Source organism: Phaethon aethereus (assembly GCF_964289735.1).
Source record: "Phaethon aethereus genome assembly, chromosome: 1".
Classification (NCBI taxonomy): domain Eukaryota; kingdom Metazoa; phylum Chordata; class Aves; order Phaethontiformes; family Phaethontidae; genus Phaethon; species Phaethon aethereus.
The window spans coordinates 202,669,715-202,690,712 of record NC_138575.1 but is presented as its reverse complement, the minus strand read 5'-3'; the positions used below and the strand labels follow the sequence as shown (position 1 = coordinate 202,690,712).

Below are 20,998 nucleotides of genomic sequence, written 5' to 3'. Positions count from 1 at the left end.
CATAGCAAAGTTACAGTGTCGGTACTTCCAAGTAAAAATATAGCTCATTGCTCAAAATTCATTAACTGGCAGAAGTTCAGAAGATAGATCTACCAAAATCTTTGTAATTTAAAGTTTTTATCATGCATATTATTACATGTTCCCTTTTCATTGTTTTGTTATATATTTAAATATACATGTGAAGTAACTTTTGGCTATGTTGAAATTATTTATGTGTGTTTATGTAGGTAGGAACTCTTTCTGCAAATGGCTATCCAATCACTAGTTAGATAAATTTCTGCCAATTAATTTTATGCTGAACTGCCTTCGTTGGTAACAATATCCCTAATCTCTTGCTAATAAGTACTGCAGGCTGTTAATGCAGCTTTCCTTTTCTATGCATATAAATTGCCAATGTGGGTGTATAAATTAATACTGCAACTTACCATGCTTAAGTTTTTGGTATTATCTAAGCGAGTGTGCAGCTTGGTTGATAATGTTTTATTTTAAGAAAAATGCATTTTTTTTCCCTCTTAATCAATTTTCTTATAGATTGTGGGATAACTTATAATACTAGGTTTTCATCAAAATTGTCATGTGATCTTTTCTTTGCCTGTGGAAAAAAAGGCTTGTTTTGAAATGTGAGCAGTTGGAAAACAGCTTCATCTGAACAAAAAGAAACTTGGATATCTGACAGGATTTGCTCAATTTCCTTCTAACATGTACTGTTGAGTACATTCAATGATAGGAATGCTGAGTAAATATGAAGGAATATCCCTCTACTCTGTGCTGGTGAGGCCTCATCTGGAGTATTGTGTCCAGTTCTGGGCTCCCCAGTTCAAGAGAGACAGCGAACTTCTGGAGAGGGTCCAACGGAGGGCTACAAGGATGATTAAGGGACTGGAACATCTCTTGTATGAGAAAAGGCTGAGAGAACTGGGGCTGTTTAGTCTGGAGAAGAGAAGGCTGAGAGGGGACCTTATCAGTGTCTGTAAATAAGGTGGCTGTCAGGAGGATGGAGCCAGTCTTTTTTCAGTAGTGCTCAGTGATGGGACGAGGGGCAACGGGCATAAACTGCAGCACAGGAAGTTCCACCTCAACATGAAGAAAAACTTCTTTACTGTGAGGGTGACAGAGCACTGGAACAGGCTGCCCAGAGAGGTTGTGGAGTCTCCTTCTCTGGAGACCTTCAAAACCCAACTGGATCTGTTCCTGTGCAACCTGCCCTATGTGATCCTGCCTTGGCAAGGGGGGTTGGACCAGATGATTTTGAGGTCCCTTCCAACCCCTACCATTCTGTGATTCTGTGAATATAGCAACCTCCGGGTTCATATACGTGGCAAGAAGTATGAGCGGTCATATGCAGCAAAATTACAGGTGAGGCTTAATACCTCTGTCATCTTCTAAGGCCCTTCACCTTGGAGGGTTGCACATAGGCACACATGCTTAACTTTAGCCTACTTTTCCTTCTCATATTTAAGCTCTTCTGGTTTCCTGAGCAGCTCTTGCTCCTCCTGTCTGTCCTGCCCTCTTCTCCTTTGCTGTAGATACAGCAAGAGAGTTATCCTTTATTATACTGCATGTCTGACTGATAGCTTTTCTGAGATCAGGAAGCAGTTGAGAGTTTGGAAAATTTTGGGCAAATCTAGTAGCTTTATTGATGATAGCTTGTGGAGAGTGAGAGTGTTACAGGTAGGGAAACAGTCATATGATCTCAAAAATTTACTATTTTGATAGTAATTTTTTGTGATTTCCAGTTAGTATCCAGTATAGGTTAAAAAAACCCACAAACAATTCTCAGAGATAAAATGTGATACAGAGATTGTTGGTGATGTTTCTGTGGAGTACTCCAATGGAGGGAGAGGGAAGGGTGCTGGAAGTTAGGAGTAAGTGGAGAAGATGCTCTTTTTATTTTGATTATGTGATAGAAGACCTTTAACCTGCACTGGAACTACTTAATAGTAGAGCGGGGCTGCAGAATGGTGGTTGCAGAGAGTCTTTTTTTTGTTGTTGCTGTAATAAAACTGCAGCTGCCACTTATATTCATGCTGTCTGTCTGTTGTTCATATACTTACTAACTCACCACCTGCTCAACACACCTTTGGCTGAAGAACAAGAATGGAAACTTTGTGAAATATTCAGTTTCAAGGCTGAAAGTTTTATTGTGTTTCAAACAAAAAAAAAGAACTGAAATAGATTTCTGCTCTGACTGTAACGGGCTTAACTATGTGCTCATCATAATGAATATGTTACTTTAAAACAATCCTATCAAAAATAAGTAAAATAAATTCAGGGTGGAAATTACCATAATATGTGTAGATTTTATTTTATTAGTAAGGGGTTTTATTTATTAGATATTCTGAATGTTTTCTTAATTTCAAAGAAAGACTTTGAAAATTAATTTTAAAACAAAATTTGGTAGCTTAGTTGTGCAAGTCCTTAACATCTCTGGCAGACCAGGATTTTTGTTCCAGGGCTCATAATTGCTGAAATGGTTTGAGAGACCTGAGACATAATTTATCAGGAAGTGCATAAAATTCGGTCTTATATGAACTTGCCATTATACATGAAAAAGAGATTACTTCCACTCTAATCTTTATCATCAAAGGTGCCATTTAGCAGTAAAAGCAAAGGTAAACAAATTGGCTACAATATGAAACGGCTTTTCAGAAAGTGACTTAGAACTGTATAGCTCTAAGTTCACTGAAAATTAATTCCTTTGTAAGAAATGCACAGCTTTTACTCAAAGAAGCAAGTCTTTGCTTAAGCGTAGAGTATGTCAGATATCGTAATGTTATATCTGTAAATATTTGGGACCATTCCCTTTTTGGAGAAAGTCACAAATTATATGTAAAAGTTTAAAATTATCATTGTTTTAAGTCTTGCATTTCAGAGACCACAAAATCTAGAGCCTAACTTTTGCAATGCTTTTCTTGATTGAAATTGGTGTATTTCTTTAGAGAATTTTCTGTTATTAGGAGAATAGTATGATCTTTAGTAGTTCATAGTTCTTGGGCTAAACCAAGGAACTACATCTAGCTGTATATACTTTGTCATTTTACGCGTCATTAGTACAGTCATGTCTTTTGTGTAAAATAACTGTAAAAACAGTATGTATGACAGTCAATTAAAACTTGTTTCCTTTATGTTTGTTTTGGCATACCACATACACTATCATGCATTCGCTTGCATATGTAAACAGCAGCTTACAGGTTTCATGTAAAGGAAGAAGGAAACACTTGAATTGCTAATGTTGATGGCTAAATTGAGGTTGCCACATCTGTGTTGTAACAGATGACAGAATTGGGCTCACTGTGATATTCAAACAGTTGTGTAGTTAATATAAATATTTAGTGTAAAGAAGCCAGATTTTCTTAATAATTTAGTCTGCAGTTACAAATGTTATCACATAGGCAATGAAAAAAAAAAAACCTGTCTTCTATTTCAAAGTTTCTTTGATAGTTTATTAGCTATAAATTTGTGTACTTTCTGTCTATAAACTTCTTTGTTTTGAAGTTTATGAAATTTAGGTTTTATGTAAAAGATTAAAAAAAAATGTTACGGCCTCAGTCTTCACGTTTGAGTACTTCCTAAATTTAGACAGGTGTCGTCGTCTTATTACACAAAACAACTGCTAGTTGTGAAATCCAATCCGACGGTGTCTTGCATATTTTTTAATATAGTGTATACTTTTTTAGCTTTTTAATAAGAGTTTTAATGTCAATCCTTTTGTGTTGACTTAAGGAACTGGCAAAATAGGTATGAGAATTTTAAGTAGTTGAATAGATTAAAAGCAAATTATATGAACTTGCATTTTGTATGTATAGAATTGTCAGATACCTCTGTACTTCAAGGTAGACAGATCTAATCCAAATTTTGAAGAAGTAATAAATAGCCAATACTGTTGAAATTTTGTGACCAAGATTAATATTATGTATAATATAGATATACTTCTGTGTGTACATGCTTACAAGTGTGTGTTACAAGCTCTGGTCATTATCATGTATGTAAGTGTATGAATTGGTAAACTTCACAGTAACAGCTAAAATTATCAATGCTTTCTGAAAGAATTTTGGTATAAGTTTGCTTCATTGGGAAGTAACGTGTTGCCAAATTATTTCTAGGCACTGGAGACTTTAAAAATGTTTGAAAAAAAGGATAGCAGAGTAAAGAGTGCAGCTGCAACAAACCTTTCATTCCTTTATTATTTGGTAAGTGTTTGCTTCAACAAAACCAGTTAAGAACTGCAATTTATGTAACAACTTCTGTATCTTTCTAATTTTGAATTGTGTGTCTGTCTAAATCTCTGTAAACTATAAGAAACTACATGTTACAAGAGTTATTCTGGAACACCCATTCTTCAGTGTAGTTGGAGTTTGGATCATGTCCTTTGTATCCTGTTGCTGGGAGGAGGAGTGAGATTGAGCTCAGGTCACAGAAGTATGCCTGCAGTATGATTTGTGCAGAAGCTCAGCAGCTGCCTTTAAAACTCGGGTCCTGAAGACCTTGGCTGAACTTCAGGAACATGTGAAGTATGTAGCTTAGGCAGGTGTGTTTGTGCATGAAGTTTGTAGGGTATGGGCATTTATTTTTGTTTTTTAAAGAAATACTGCTTTGTTGCAGCAAACAAAACTTCCAGATTGAATGGGACAGAATGGCAAAACACATGAAGTGTTAAGTTCTCTCAAACTTAAAAGTGGTGATCTGCCTAATGCAAATACATAAGGAATATTTTAGGACTAAAGAATATATTATTTTTTTCATCCTCAAACTTTTGAACTTCCGCTGTATTAACTGTAAGAAGCCACAGCTGCAAGAAAATTGACTGACAAATGACTGATACAATGTTTGTTTTGTTCATGTAGGAGAATGAATTGGCACAAGCAACTAACTATGCAGATTTAGCTGTAAATTCTGATAGGTACAATCCGGCAGCTCTAACTAACAAAGGGAATACTGTTTTTGCAAACGGAGACTATGAAAAAGCAGCTGAGTTTTATAAGGAAGCTCTCAGGAATGATTCCTCATGCACTGAAGCACTTTATAATCTTGGTAAGCCAAAGGTGATTTTTGTGGTTTAGCTTTTGTCTGAAGGTAACACTAGTGTTTCTGAGAATCTGGCTTTCAAAGTTTTCTTGTGTATAAATATGTAAAAATTATTATTCAGTAATTTATTTTATAGCAAGGTATTAATTTGTACTTCTTATCTGTTCTGCAAAAAAAATAGCAGGGTTAACAACGTCAACTACTAATTGCAAATGATCATGTCACTTTGAAGATCAAAAATTTCTACTATCTACTAAAAATATACCAGTTTTAGTATTATTAAACCATTGGAGTCATTCCCCTCTAAATGGCCCTGCCTTTGCCTCATTCATCTTGTTCGAAAACTGAGATTACGTATGTCCTTGGTTTTTGATTAGGTTTGTGTTTATCAGTTTGGTAAATCATACTAGCTGGTAAGAATTATAAGCACAACTCTCAAGAATAGAGTTGGTAATGTCAAGGCGGTTACACTGCCTCTGAGTACCATGTTCCTATTTCATTTTTCCTGGTTATTCTGTCATTTAATATGCTGAAGTAATCTTTTTCTCGTTGCGTTAATAATGTAACCTTTATTTTTCAGGTTTAACACATAAGAAGTTAAACAGAATAGACGAAGCTTTGGATTGTTTCCTGAAACTCCATGCAATCCTTCGAAATAGTGCCCAAGTCCTTTACCAGATAGCAAACATGTATCTTTTTCTGGGTTTTAGTAAACTAGTTTAATCTGAAATATGTGTTTCAATCATGACATGACAACTTAGAAAGGTACTGTAGAGTCCATTATAATTTGGATGATCATGCAGAGATTCATTCTCTAATGTTTGTGAAAAACGAGAACAGAATTTACAACCTTCTTGGACATTTCCAGTGAAGCAAGTGAAGAAATACATTAAGACTTGTTCACATTGCAAGGGAATACATTTACACTCAGTGTTAAAGTGTGTCCTGGAATATTTAAAATGCTGCTGATTTTATTACTGAAATAACAGGGCAGATGTAAGCACAATTGAGTAAAACCTTTAAAAAAATATATAGTTAATGAAAGTGATTTTCTGTTCTGGAAGCTGTTTTCAGATTAGTTAGCATATGTGTAAGAAAATAATTGTTTCCCAGCACTGCAAAAGCTCAACAGATTGAAAGCTGGGGGTGGGGGGGGGTGGCTTTGCACATCACCAGTGATATTCTACACTACAAATTTCTTTAACAATGCTTTTGAGGATGTTCAAACCGTAATAAAATCTTCCCCAAGGCAGAACTGATTCCAGTTACTGTACTACACTTTTGAGAATAGTGAAGGTAATAAAAATATATTTTAGTTAGTAAAATAAGTACCTCCAAAAATACAAAAGGGCTGTGATGCCTATTCCTTGCATAGCCCCTTTACAACAGCATAAATGGCTCTACAACTCCCAGGTCCCATCTGGGGGAGAGTTTCTCTGTTCCACTGCTATGTAAAACTGCTTTCCACCAATGCTCACAAGCTTTTTCCATGAAAGTTAGGGTGCAGCAGAAACTGGAACAATGTGTTGGGCAGTAGCTCCAGGTCACATTGCTGCAGAGGTCTGAGCTGTTCTGCTGCTCAGGGGTGACTGAGGAGGAGAGGGCACGCTGCAGGCCTAATTACAGCTAAAGCTGCCTCTGTTCTCTGGACCAGAATTGTACACTGTCTATGCTGTGCTGCTTAGGCATACAGGACAAAATCTCACTGCAGGCAATAGTCTGTTCTTCAGGACAGCAGTTTTACCTAATCACTTACTTTAGGACAAAGGAAGACACAACTGAAGGAATAGTTACTCTTTTGTTACTACTTTTCTAGGTTTAAGACTAGGCAGATGAAAAGCAGCGGGAAAAGAGGAGGATGTTAGCTGAAGGATGAAGAGTGTAAAGTAGCAGTGCATGCTGTTCTCAAGTGTTTATGGGAAACATTTTGTCTCTGTAGGTGTCTTGAATACTGTGTTCAGTTTTGGGCCAGTCACCACAAGAAAGACGTTGAGTTGCTGGAGAGTGTCCAGAGAAGGGCAGTAAAGCTGGTGAAGGGTCTAGAGCACAAGTCTTACGAGGAGCAGCTGAGGGAGCTGGGGTGGTTCAGTCTGGAGAAGAGGAGGCTGAGGGAAGACCTCCTCGCTCTCTACAACTACCTGAAAGGGGGTTTTGGTGAGGTGGATGTTAGTCTCTTCTCCCAAGTAACTAGTGATAGGATGAGAGGAAATGGCCTCAAGTTGCACCAGGGGAGGTTTAAACTAGATACTAGGAAGAATTTCTTTACTGAGAGAGTGGTCAAGCGTTGGAATGGGCTGCCCAGGGAGGTGGTAGAGTCACCGTCACTGGAAGTGTTCAAAAAACGTGTGGTCGTGGCACTTAGGGACATGGTTTAGGGAGCATGTTGGGTTGATGGTTGGACTTGATCTTAAAGGTCTTTACCAACCTTAATGATTCTGTGATTCTGTGAAAATGATGTATTATGAAAAACTAACCAACTTTTAAAGGCTACAGATACATTGCCTGGTTCTCACACTTCATTCTTACGAGGAAGTCAAAGTAAAATCGGTGACAGAGAGAGAGGAGAATCAAGCCAAATGTTCTGTTGAGCCCAAAGTCTTTTTAAGGTGAAAAAGCAGTCAAAGCCTCTGAACATTCCTCTTTCTTCAGCATAACAAAAATACTTTCTGATACAAATGCAATTATGAAAATAATGTGTAAAAAATCCCAAAGTATCTCCACACTACAGTGACTGGCATATCTGTCCAGCATATGGATTATATTATGTAAAGTAGTAGGAATTCTGAGTAAATCAAAATATCATTCAATCCTTGACTAAAGAAAACTCAGATATGAAATCATGGAAGATCCCAGTCAAGCCATAGAGTGGCTCCTGCAGCTGATCAGTGTGGTACCAACTGATCCACATGTACTTTCAGAGCTAGGGAAATTATATGATAATGAAGGTGATAAATCCCAAGCTTTTCATTATTACTATGAGGTACTTGTTCTTTATTGCTTTTCCAATGCACTTTCTCATAATTAAAGAACATTTTGTCATAGGTTCCTATATCAAATTAACAATTGATTCATTTAAACTTTTTTAAATTAATGTCATCCTGTAAAAAATATTTTGAGGGCAAGAGAGAAAGTTAACATCTAATTTTTGTATTCAGATCCTAAGGAAACACGTAGCCTGTGTTTCCACATGGTGGTTGACATCAAACTTTCATTTTTCATATGATCATTGTTTACATTGACCCATAATAATTTTAATAGTCTGAGATAAAATAAAAAATACAAAAATATATTTTTAAAGGTGTGTAACGTGACTGCATCACTTCGAAGCTATATCTGTATAATGGATATGGAGATATATGTGTGTTTATGTATGTAGGTTTATATATTTTTTTAATAGTACAGCTACACATTATGTATACACGGTTGCCTAAAGATTGGCATCCTCTCTCATTTCAAACCAGCTATAGTCTGTAGTTTGTAGAGATTATTCCCATTTCTAAACCAGAAGAAGACAGGAAGTTGCTTTGCTGCAATCTGAGAGGTTTTTTTATCTGTGTAAAGCGAGGATGACCAAAGTCTGTGTCGTGATCTCTATACAAGTGGAGTTATGCTTGATGATAATTTTGCTGCCTATTTCAGTGGGAATTTCTAAAAAGCAGAAGATGTTTTTTACGTACATATGTATTTCATAGAAAAGAATGCTTTTAAGTGAGTTTTCCAGCAGATTTGAGCGTGGAATTGTACACCTATTAGTTAGCATTGTTTAACATTTAAGATAACTTACAAGTAGCTGTGATCTAAGTAAACATTTTTTCTGTTGCAAACTATTTAAAATAATATTTGAAATACAGCTAGCTGGAAAATGTGACAGGCTCATCTCAGGTAACTTCTAAAAAGTATTCTGTAATTAGAAAACTTGGCATGCCTTTTTTTGCCCCCCCGCCTCCCCTTATTATAGCACACTACTTCCATTCATATATTGCATGGTTTTGGCATCTGGAGAATAAAACATTTGAGTAAGATATTCCAGAAGTAACATAAAGATGTTGTTTATCACTAAAATTGTGTTTCTTTCACCTTTGCTATTTTGTCAGTCATACCGCTATTTCCCTTCAAACATTGAGGTCATTGAATGGCTTGGAGCCTATTACATTGATACCCAGTTTTGTGAAAAAGCCATTGAGTATTTTGAAAGAGCAGCACTTATCCTGTAAGTAATTATTATTTTATGCCTACTCAAATATTTTACGATTAGATATCCGTAAGTACAGCTAGAGATAAATTAGCTGGCTAACTTTAATACTTTAAGCAAATATCGCAGTTAAGAATATTTGGGATATTATTTAATTGTCTCAACTGTCTGTTCATTTACAGTGCATTTTTGCTCTTACTGTGCAATTTCAGTGTTAAGAAAGATCCTCCATTGGGCCCAAGATAGTATTAGGAACTCTTCTCTCTATCCTCTGCCATTATACATAGCTATGAAGTGGGAATCAGCCCTCCTAAGCCACCAAGACCTCTTTCTGTATGACTTTATGTGAAATACTTCCATTCTATTATTTTATCATGTGGTGAGGACTTGATGGTTTAGCTAAATGCATCTTTTAGCACTTTTTGCTGCATTTCCATTTTTCACATAACTTCTAGTCCCATAAAAAGGCCCTTACAAATAAGGCATAGAAGTAAGCAAAAATGTGCAGTGCAGAATTACCAATGGTTAGTGCAAGTAAGTTGACAAATCAGATAGATCCTGAAAGAGATATTTGAAACATATTGAGTTTAGTTCAGCCACTTATTTGCTGAAATTGTCTGTTAGCAGAATGTGATGCACTAAAGAAAGTATATAGGCCATACATTTTATTTTAGATCCGAAAGGGAGTTTACCAGACAAATGGTTAATAAACAAAAGTTTGGTCAAATTTAAATCTGTAGTCCAAAGTTCAAACAGAATTCTGAAAAGATGTGCATATGGTCTCTTTTTGGGGAAACCTATCAAAAATCAGGCTAAGCAAAGCTCAGTTATTGCTTGTCTTGTGATGATCTAAAATTTGACATTCTTTTTGTTCTGTGAATCTGAATGATATGCATGAACAAGACAGCATATGAACAAAAATTTGTATGGTATTATTCAAGGAAAGATTATACTGCGAATAGGTTTTTAGAAGTTCAGTAAAAAAAATACTAATTCTGCTCTTGAAAGGGCTTGAGTTAGAGTAGACATTAATTATAGAAGAGAAAATCCAAGGTTTAAATAAGGATTAAAAATTGGAACAAAAATAAATAGAAAAACATAGACTTCACCCAAATTGTAGTATAATTCTAAAGAAATAGAGATGTAGATTAGATGAAAATACACAGAAGACAGCTCACAGAAATCCCAGTTCACAGGTTTTCCAGTATTCTTTTCAGTATAAATACTAGCCACCTTAAAAAAAATTGTATTTTAGTCAAGCTATGAGATTGCATATGCTGGCATTCACGGCCTTCTTAGAAACTTTGGAAAGAAACAGCTGAAACTAAAAGGAATTATTTCATAATCTTGTTTTGGCAAAGATCTAAATATTTTATGCTTCATGTTGCACTCAGTCTGTGAATGAAACGTGAAGTATGTGGATTTTAAAGTACTTATGAATAATCAGCATACAAAATTCTTTGTTATTATTTGTGTTTGTAATCTCTCTAACACAGAGAAATTATTTCTCTGTGGGATGAGATTGTTAATATTAGATAATAGGACATACATCTTTCAGTGTTTATTTATTTGATATTGAAAATAGAGTCTCGATATGCTAATTGGTGATTATTAATGTTGGGTTATAAATTTCTACTAATTGTAAATAAATTTACATTTTAAAATTATAACTTTATTTGAACTGTGACCAGCACTTCTTAGTTTAACATTGTTCAGTGTATTCAGTGTTTTAATGACAATAATTGCATTTTAAATTGTGTTCTGAGATAACATGTTAGACAATGAATTGAGAAACAGCATGCACAAATCTATCGTTTAAAAGTTATGCAGCTAATTCTGACTGCTGACAATTTATTCTCTCTAGAATTTTCATATTGAACCACATAATAAACTTTATTATGGTGTCTGTTTGGCTGCCTTTATTGTTTACAGGAGATATATTCAGCTGAAGCTAAAAAAGGTGAAGCAGCTGCCCTTCATAAGCTTGTTTAGTAACTACCAGGCAAACTGATTATTTAGAGTTAAAAATGGCCTGTACTGTGACTGGAGAGAAAAATTGAAGAGAATAACTACAAAGCTATTCCGAAAATATTAGCATACAGTGCCTTTGGGATATGTTACTGTTGAATTGCAAGCCACATGTGAAAAGTGCTTTTTTTGTTGACATGAAAACTTCCTAATTTTCACATTATCTTGATAAGAATGAGAGAAGAGTCCAACAGTTTTGTTGTACATGCTCAAACATCTCAAATATTTTCTTTGACTACATCTATCACCATTGTGTGCTACAAAGAGAAGGAAAGGTGGCAGCTAGGGCATCGAGGTGATGACACAGAGGAGAAGCCAGAGTTCAAAGTGGTAGGTGGGGAGTCTGTTTCCTGGCAGGGATCCCGTGGGTGTGCTTGGGACCCTAGTGGTGAGACTCCCTCAGAATACAGTGTAGCATTTTGTTCTCCCCCGTTGCATGGTTCTGTACCTCAGACAAAGATTAGTGGTTCACGTGTGGGGTGTACTAATTGTGTCTGGTGCACAGAATCATGACCAGGAGAAAGACTGTAACATAGGACTACAAATGAGTGACATCAAGGCCTGAACACAGGAGCATGATGCACTGTGTGTGAACTGAGCAAACTGAATTCTTCCTAGGAAGGCAATATGCTAGGTGAAAAATTTTAAGAGTAGTTAAATAGTAGGTCTTTACCAATGCTTTACCAGATTATTTTGCTTATTCATTGTTTGGCAGTATACATAATTTTATTTTATTTACATGCAGTCCAACACAAGTGAAGTGGCAGCTGATGGTTGCCAGTTGCTACAGGAGAAGCGGTAAGTTCTGTAACTTTTTTGTAATTGCTTGGAGGTTTGAAACATTTTTTGTAATGAGTTGGGGTTTTTCAGCCTGGAGGAGAGAAGCTTGGAGAATATATGAAGGGGGCTTATAAGAAAGATGGGGACAGACTTTCTACCAAGGCCTGTAGTGACAGGACAAAGGGCAATGGTTTTAAACTAAAAGAGGGTAGATTCAGGTTGGACATAAGAAGGAAAATTTGTAATGAGGCTGGTGAGACACTGGAACAGGTTGCCCAGGGAAGCTGTGGATGCCACATGGTTAGAAATGTTCAAGATCAGGTTGGATGGGGCTTGAGCAGCCTGATCCAGTGGAAGATGTCCCTGTGCATGGCAGGGGGTGATCTTTAGAAGTCCCTACCAATTCAAACCATTCTATGATTTGTTTTGATCTTTAGATTTTTTTTTTTCTTTTGATCTTTTCTGCCTGATGAGAACACTGGTGCTAAAGTTTGTTTGAAAATTCAGTTACATATTATTTTGTTATGAATTTTCTGTGTGTATGTAGTAAAACATGACTTTTCTTTTAAGTCCAGGAAGTGTGCCTGCACTGTCTTATGCATGAAACCTTCCTTGTGCTGTTAAATAAGTAAAAAAAGAAGATAATACAGTATAAATTTTCTGATAGGAAGGTTTTTTTAATGTAATTATACTACAATCTGATCTAACATAAGTAAATAGATTTTGAAGTTGCTTTATACCTGCTGTTGAAACGAAATGGGAATTATTTTTCTATATTAAAATAGTATCTGCCTTACACAAACAAAAGACAGTCTTACTGTGCTGTATTTTCTTACTGGGAATATAACACGCCAATAAGCAAAGTGGAAAGAGACCGTTCTTTCTGGGTGTTTTCATTACATAAAATGCATTCAAGACATTTGATGTAAATGATACTCTTTTTTTCTTGCTGTTCCATGTTAGTGCTCTCCTTTATGCTTCTTTAGAACTTTACAGAACAGATTTCCATAATAAGTAAGTGCATTTTCTCACTCTGCTCAGTTGCTTAATACAGCAGTGAGAAAAGGAACAGGACCTGGGGAAGTCGGTGAATTAAGAACAGTCAGCACCACCCAAAACTAAACAGATTAACTGTTTTCTCAGCAAAGAAACACAATGGTGTTGGCTGCTTTTTAGATCATTTATGATTCATTGGCAAAATTCCCAGCTTATCGTGTTAACATGTAGCAGGATAGTTTGATCTCTACCTTGCACTAGGAAAATAAAAATAGTGACAGCTCAACAAACTTTTTTGTCAGATATTTTATGGATATGAGGTTTTAGATTCACACAGTCCTTTCCATAATAATCAAGCTGAGCCAAAATGGAAGGCAGAAGTCTTAAAGAATAATTACTTCACCACTAGATCTGTGCAAATTAGTATTGTGATGGAAGGGAGGGTAGGCAAAGATCAGCTGTTACACATTTCTATTTGACCAGTCCATGCATTTGCAGCCTCAGGTAAGCCCCAGTGTGCTTGATACAGCTTGTCTAGTCGATGTGTCATAGAACAATGGGATTCTAGAGGTAGGTCAAAAAAAGGGCAAAAATCAGGAAACTCCTCTTCATCAATTCTGTTATTTCCAGAGTAATTTGGACAGTTTTCAGATGCTTTTAATTTTTACTATCAGTAATTAAAGAACGTTAAGTTCGGTTTTATGAAATTTGGTCTCATAATATTAAATCACGTACTCAAACTAAAACGGTTAAGTGATGTTCAACTGTATCAGTTTCTCATCAGGTGTTCTTTTTTACGTTTGGGTATGTGGATGGGAGATGTTTGTCTTATTTGCAGGTAACTACCAGAAAGCTCTAGAGAAATACAAAGTCATTCACAGAAAGTTCCCAGAGAATGTTGAATGTAAGTTGCTTCATTGAGTAGTACAGCTATCAAAGGAAACTGTTGCATTGAATATATGTGTTAGTAATCACATGATGTAAGTATTTTTCTATGAAAATATTTTCATTAACTAACAATTTTATGCATGCTAATACTGCATGTTTTCTGTGACAACACTAAAGCGTGACTTAAATATTAGGGTAACACTGAAGAGACATGAAAATAGAGTTTTAACTGTAGCGGATTGGTTGAGTTCTTTCTCATACATACTTCCTAAATTTTATAAGTATGATACTTATTTAATATTTCTTATGATAAAATATATGTATTTTTACTTCTAGTCTCTGCTAGTTGAAATTCCTGCTTTAAGTTTCTAGATATGAGAAGATCTTATTGTTAAGTCTTACTAAAGCCAGGCCTTCCAAAAGATGTAGAGGGTGAGATTTTGTTGTTGGCTTCTTCAATATAGTTGGTTAACCAGTCTCTGGAAAATCTGTGGAGAATTTCAAACTAAACTTCAGGAAACATAACTTTGAAGAGTACGACTTTTTGCAGAATCAGTCACACCTGTACTCTAAATGAAAAAACCCTGTAGAAAACGGGTTGACACTGGTTGTGAAAACATCGTCTTAAATCCCGCACTATGCCTCACTAATTCCAAAATACGAGGTTGTCGCCAACAATCCTACGCTTCTAACTGCTGTGTGGGAAGAACATTCACTGTATTTTAAAACAAAATTGTATCGTTCCACTTTAACAAGCGTACTGCTTTTTCAAAGAGGAATCATACAGCTCTGTTGTGCAAGAGAAATTCAATACTGTGACTCCTCAAAGTTATAAGCAAAATGTCATGTTCATATTGGTCACACATATTTCAGAGGGGTAGAGTATTTAGAGTGCTAGTACTTTTCTGAACTTGTATGGTTTCTATAAATTATAAAACAGAGGCAGGAGTTAATGGCTTCTCAGTAATAACTTAATATCATTATTATGCTTTCCAGTGTTCAAAATATTTTGCAAGTGTCAAGAGTTCTGAGCCAGATGAGTTAGTGTGTCAGGTGCTTTCCACGTATATAAATAGTGTTTGTACTGTTTGTGGATATAGACACTGCATCACAGAAAATTTTGAATTATTTGCAAAATATCACAACTTGCGTAGTGATACTGGACTAGAGTCACCTTGTATTCCCAGTTATTTGCATTGTTTGCCATTCTGTATGTCCAGTTGTTCTAGGATGCACTTGTAGTTTGACCTGCTTCTAAGCCTTTTTGTAACAATGTTTTGCTTTCAATTAGGCCTCCGATTTTTAGTTCGTCTCTGCACAGATATGGGGCTGAAAGAAGTCCAGGAATATATGACAAAGCTCAAGAAAGTGGAAAAATTAAAAGAAATGAGAGAGCAGGTAAGCTTGTTTCTTTCTGTGATTACACATACGTAGATGAAGCTAAAATAGTGTTTATGATACTTCAAGATAAAATGTGTATTAAATTCCTGGTTTAGAGAGGCTTGTGTTTTGCAGTTTCAGGTTTTTAATTTTAAATTACTGGTCAACCTTATATCTGCCTGAATGGTTTTGAGCACTGGATTTTCTGTGATTTTTAAATATTAGTGAAGGATGGGTTATGTGGATGCAATGGGAATGCTGGAGCCACCCACATAATTCAATGTCTCTGGAATGTTGTCTTTCCTACTTAGTTGCCAGACTGTGTAAAGTGTATTTATGAGCCAAGTAATAATGCAACTACAGGGAAGAGAAGGGGAGCCTAAGAATATATCCATGTAGTAGAACTTCTTTTTGCTGCATACAAAGCTGCAACATTGACAGTTTACATAGGTAGATGTAAATCATTCATGTTGGTGCCAATTTTTAAACTGAAAAAAACATTTCCGTAGAAAAGCTACAGGCTATGAAAGGTATGAGATCACAACTTGTCTTCTATTCAGAGTGAGAGTGTGTGTGTGCATATGCTTGCATCATTTTCTTGCTATTCCTGTGATGAAGTAAGACTTTAAAATTAAAATCAGCTTACTGTTTGGAAAGTATTATCTCTGCTGTTGAGCTGCAAGGTATTTGAGCTTGCTCTTCCTATCCAGTGAATTGCCTCAAAGCTACTTAGTCACTTTAGGACATGTTAAGTCTTACCTAATTTACTCTGCTCCTAGTAACACTTACTGGCTCCCTTTTCATGTCGGATAATGCATAAATGCATCCTGAGTTACTTCACTTTTACTTCCATTTCAGAGAGTCTGAGTATGCACATGTACACTAGGACATTTTAAAAATGAAACTCATAAAGGGAAACACCAATCAAAGGATTCCAAACTTAGGCTACAAGCTCACTTTGGGGGGCTAGTTGAAGTATATTGGTGTGTATTTTCAGTAAATGTAAAGTTTAAAGCACTTGGGAAAACGGACAAAAGAAAGACGACAAATATAGTGGGGCTAATATTCCTCCATGCCTCACCCATAATGGTATCAGTAAGCAAAACAGATGACCAAATATAATGTTCCTATTCTGCAAAACTCAAGAGATCTCTCTGAAGTGTGTTAAACAGGCTTTGCTTAGTTTCTAGGGGGTATCAGTTCAATGTCAGTGAAATACATATTTCTTTACAATAGCTACCAATATCTCAGTGCTTTACTCAGGAAAGCTCAGAGATTAAACCAGTTAAAACTGGATTATTTTATAGCTGGTAAGAGAGAAGTCCCTGGAGATGGAGAGGTTATCTATTTCCTTGCATATAATTCCAGCATTTTTTACACTGAAGATGTTAGTTTTGTACCATAGATCTACAAACGTTGAGGATTCTAAAGAAAACACTTTTTTCATTTAAGAAAATTAATGTTTGAATATGTTAAAGTTGTCACATTTCTTCCTGTTTATTTCATGTTGGAAGCTTGCACTTTCCAGAACACATTTCTGTACTTTCTTGTGGGGAAAAAGCTACTGCTAAAATATTTAAAAGATTAAATAATCTAAGTTATTTAAGATTTTTAGTAACACAGAATTTGTGTTTAAATTATGTTTGTTTTTTCATTCTGACTACGTTGTGTTAAGGGACTTCATTGAGTAGAACCTGAATGACAGAGATGTCAATGGAAGCCAGTATGGATGCATGGTAGCACAAGTTATTGCATAGTTGTTTTGGACTGTTCAGACTTTAATAGTGGTCATGATTCAGCCATGACATGGAAAGCTCACTTTCTGTATCACATTTAAGTATTCCTGTTTAAGAGTCTGGTGACTGTCCTGTCACAAAACTAACCTTGGAAAGCAGAATTGTAGAATGGTTTGGGTTGGAAGGGACTCTTAAAGATCATCTAGTCTAACTCCCTGCCATGGGCAGGGACATCTTCCACTGGATGAGGTCGCTCAAAGTCCCATTCAACCTGACCTTGAACATTTCTAACCATGCGGCATCCACAGCTTCCCTGGGCAACCTGTTCCAGTGTCTCACCAGCCTCATCACAAATTTTTTCTTCTTATGTCCAACCTGAATCTACCCTCTTTTAGTTTAAAACCATTGCCCTTTGTCCTGTCACTACAGGCCTTGGTAGAAAGTCTGTCCCCATCTTTCTTATAAGCCCCCTTCATATATTCTCCAAGCTTCTCTCCTCCAGGCTGAAAAACCCCAACTCATTACAAAAAATGTTTCAAACCTCCAAGCAATTACAAAAAAGTTACAGAACTTACCGCTTCTCCCATCACTGCAGGCTTTGGTAGAAAGTCTGTCCCCATCTTTCTTATAAGTCCTGTTTGAAGTATTGACAGGCTGCAGCTCCTTGCATGGGGGACATGCTCTCATCTGCCACACTCTGAAATTTCCCAAATTCAGTGTCTCCTCAAGGAAGGGAACAACTTCTTCTGCCCCTCAAGGAACCCACTGACCCAGTTTTCTTAAAACTCAACACCATTGTAGATGTAAATGAGTCAAGACACTAAGGAAAAAAAAAAAAAGATGTTATAGAACGCGCTGTGATTTAGTATACTACCGTCCTATATTAGGAGTGGAAAAAAAAAAAAAGATGTTATAGAACGCGCTGTGATTTAGTTTACTACCGTCCTATATTAGGAGTTGAGTATCTTTCCGTGACAGAATCTCAACATCAGTGCTGTCTTGCAAACAATAGCCTTGCAGTTCATTTTTGCTGTCGGTATTATCCCATCCCCTGGTTTTGGGTTTGGGGATTTTTTTTGTTTGTTTGCTTGGTTGGTTGGTTTGTGTGTGTGTGTGTGTGTGTGATGTTTTTTAGTCTTATGTCTACCATCTGGCTTTGGAAATTACTAGGTATTTTTGTCCTAAGAAATTCCTTCTGTCATCCATGAGCGTGTAGTCATAAACTATACTTTCAAGTTCTAAAATAATCAAATTTTAATATTTCACCACCTAAGTTTCCAACAGGAACACTGGTTTCAGTTAGCAATACCAGATACAGTTCAATTCCTGCTCCCAATTTCAGACTAACCTGTGATTTCTCAGTTGCACCCAGCAAAGAAAAGATAAATGCTAGTGTAAAATACCTACATTTCAAAGTCTGCACACAGACTTTGTCTTCCTGTAGAAATTGATCAAAATTTGCTATTCTGGCATTGTTTTTCCGGAATAAGTATATCCACATGGAGTTTATACCAAAATAAATATTCTGGAGTACTTATTTCACTTGGTTCTCAAATATGGACAAGTTGTTAAATAATTCCAGCCAAGAATCTGGGAACATCTGTGGGGTTCATTCCCTGTAGACATTTTTCTCCCTGCCTCTCACAGCATTGGATTTTTACTGTAGCCTTCATATGTTGGTTTTTTTTTGTTTTTTTTTTTTTTTTTAAACTGCATTTATCTTCCTTTTTCATGTTTCAGTTTAAAAAAGACAGGTAATAGTGTAAAAGTTCACACAACCTTCTTGGCACTGATGTATACACACATTCCTATTTCTGTTAAGTGAGCTTAATGACTGAAAATGAGGGACTGATTGGGTGTGGTGTGAAGCAGTGATGATAGGTGCAAACACTGGGGGGGGACTTATTGCCTTTACCTTCAGGCATCTACATCTGGACTAATCATCCTAAATTTCTTTTGCAGTCATGAGAGAGAAATAGGCATTTTTAGGGTGGAAATCACTGGACCTATTTTAAATGTCTGCTTTTAGTATGGGATGACTTATAAACCACTCACTTGGAACTTTACAGGAATTGGTCATATGCTTAAGCTGTAGTACTTTTATTATATTTTGGGAGTAAAGTCCTAGGATGTGAATGCTGTGAGGGTGCTATCATATTAGGACTCTCTGGCAGACAGAAGCTGAGCTTCCACTGGCAGACTTGTTGTCAGTCATTCAACATTGGGAGAGTCTGAACATGCTTCCTGAAGGACCGATATATGCTACTTCACTGGACTGTGAAGAGGATATTTAATCCAGAATTCAGAGAACATATTTTAGGGTTGAGGATTTCCCAAAATAAATAAAAAGTATGAGAAATTCTGGTCCCAGACTGGATTATTCCAAGACCATTCCTGATTTCATGCTAGGCCAGCTGCTTTTCTGTCTCACTCCCGTGAGTTTTGATTTAAGGGTTCTTCCTTTTTCTGTTGGCATGAGTCTTGAAAGTTCTTTCACTTCTTCTATGTCATTCCAACTTTTCCAGACTTCATGATATTCTTCTGGTGAAAAATGAGTGAAGAAGCTACAGTAATTGACCTGAATACATGGTTAGGTAGTGTGCCACATGTGTTTTAATCAGATCCTGAATTCATGTTTTGAAATAAGGTGCAGAGATAACTTTAGATAAACAGCTGAGTGCTTTAAACACCAAATATTTGTACCTTCCCATCAAAACGTCCCTCACCGAGATGCACCTTCTTGTAATTGACAAGATGTATGCATGAGAAATTTGGTGTTTTGCCAGGAGAAGCCAAGTCTGCAGTGTGATACAGAGGTACTGCTTTGATAAACTGTTCAAGTTTTCAAGTAACACTAAAAAAAACACAGCTGGAAGATGTTTACAGTACCTTTCTCAGTGCAAGAGAGCTGACTTTTTAAACACAGCTTTTAAAGTATTTACATTCACCTTTATCTCGCGTTTAACACTCAACAGCAAATTAAATTTTGCTGTAAAGTACAGTGCTGTGCCAAGTATTCAAAATTTAAGATCTATGGGGTGAATAGTTCTTTTTATAGATTTTTCCCTACTTTGCCCCCTTGGGATTTACAAGACGTTAATAGGCAGAGGCTACTTTGAACTCGTGTAAGAAGGGCTATGTTGCCTGTTTTTTCAGCTGTACTTTGCAAAGGTACATCTGAACCACTTTTGTGCACCTTCATTGTATAAATTTTTTCTGAAGAAAAATAATTTATTGAGATATTCTGTTTTCATTTCATAGAACTCTTGTTTTATGTAAACATTGTATTTAACACTGATTTTAAGGACAATTTTGGGCATTGAAAAAAACAAGGTTTATCAGTTACAGTAGAGTAAGCCTAGTTTACTGTTCCTCTACTGTTTTATTAATAAGCTGAGTTTTCAATAATTATCTCTAATGTATATTACTAAATGGGGTTTTTGTTCTGTTCTTTTCTAACGTTTTTCACTGTTCTCCAGCGCATTAAATCTGGCAGAGATGGCAGTGCACGTAGCCGCAGAGAAGGAAATGCTGGTGGTGGTAAGTACTTAATGCCTCTGCTTAAGTATCAGATTTGTCAGGATCCTAAAGAAAATCGTTGTTCCTAAAGTGTTTGTAATACCTCCTTACATTCTGAGATGCGCACAAATATGCATTGAGTAATATGCAAGCACTTCACAAGTTTTGTTTCATATTTTCTGATTATCTTATTGCTGTATGAAACCTCAACTGGAATAGTGGCATCGATTTGTGGTTTATATACAGATCTCAGAGTATTCCTAAAGCTAAATTTCTACTTGTTTTCAATACTGTGGACTTGAACATTTTTATCCAATTAACTTGGAACTTGAGCATTTCTACCCCATTAACTTTGGAATATTTACTATGAGGAATCATTTATTATAACAAAACAGAACACGTAAGCCATGAAAAACAGGAGTTCATTGTGTCTTTATTTAAAATGGAAGAAAGG

General features: G+C 36.1%; 1 protein-coding gene across 4 annotated transcripts in view; it reads left to right on the top strand.

Annotated features, from left to right (window-relative positions):
* IFT88 (intraflagellar transport 88) overlaps positions 1-20,998 on the top strand; it is a gene marked incomplete at its 5' end in the record, with an annotated part of 50,018 nt that overhangs the window by 18,534 nt on the left and 10,486 nt on the right. For all 4 annotated transcript variants that reach the window (XM_082013271.1, XM_082013270.1, XM_082013268.1 and 1 more), the window contains 9 exons: positions 4,104-4,190; positions 4,845-5,031; positions 5,606-5,714; positions 7,855-8,005; positions 9,120-9,235; positions 11,991-12,043; positions 13,860-13,925; positions 15,201-15,307; positions 20,505-20,565. In XM_082013271.1, coding sequence (XP_081869397.1) covers positions 4,104-4,190; positions 4,845-5,031; positions 5,606-5,714; positions 7,855-8,005; positions 9,120-9,235; positions 11,991-12,043; positions 13,860-13,925; positions 15,201-15,307; positions 20,505-20,565 — 937 coding nt within the window. The remainder of the gene's footprint in view (positions 1-4,103; positions 4,191-4,844; positions 5,032-5,605; positions 5,715-7,854; positions 8,006-9,119; positions 9,236-11,990; positions 12,044-13,859; positions 13,926-15,200; positions 15,308-20,504; positions 20,566-20,998) is intronic.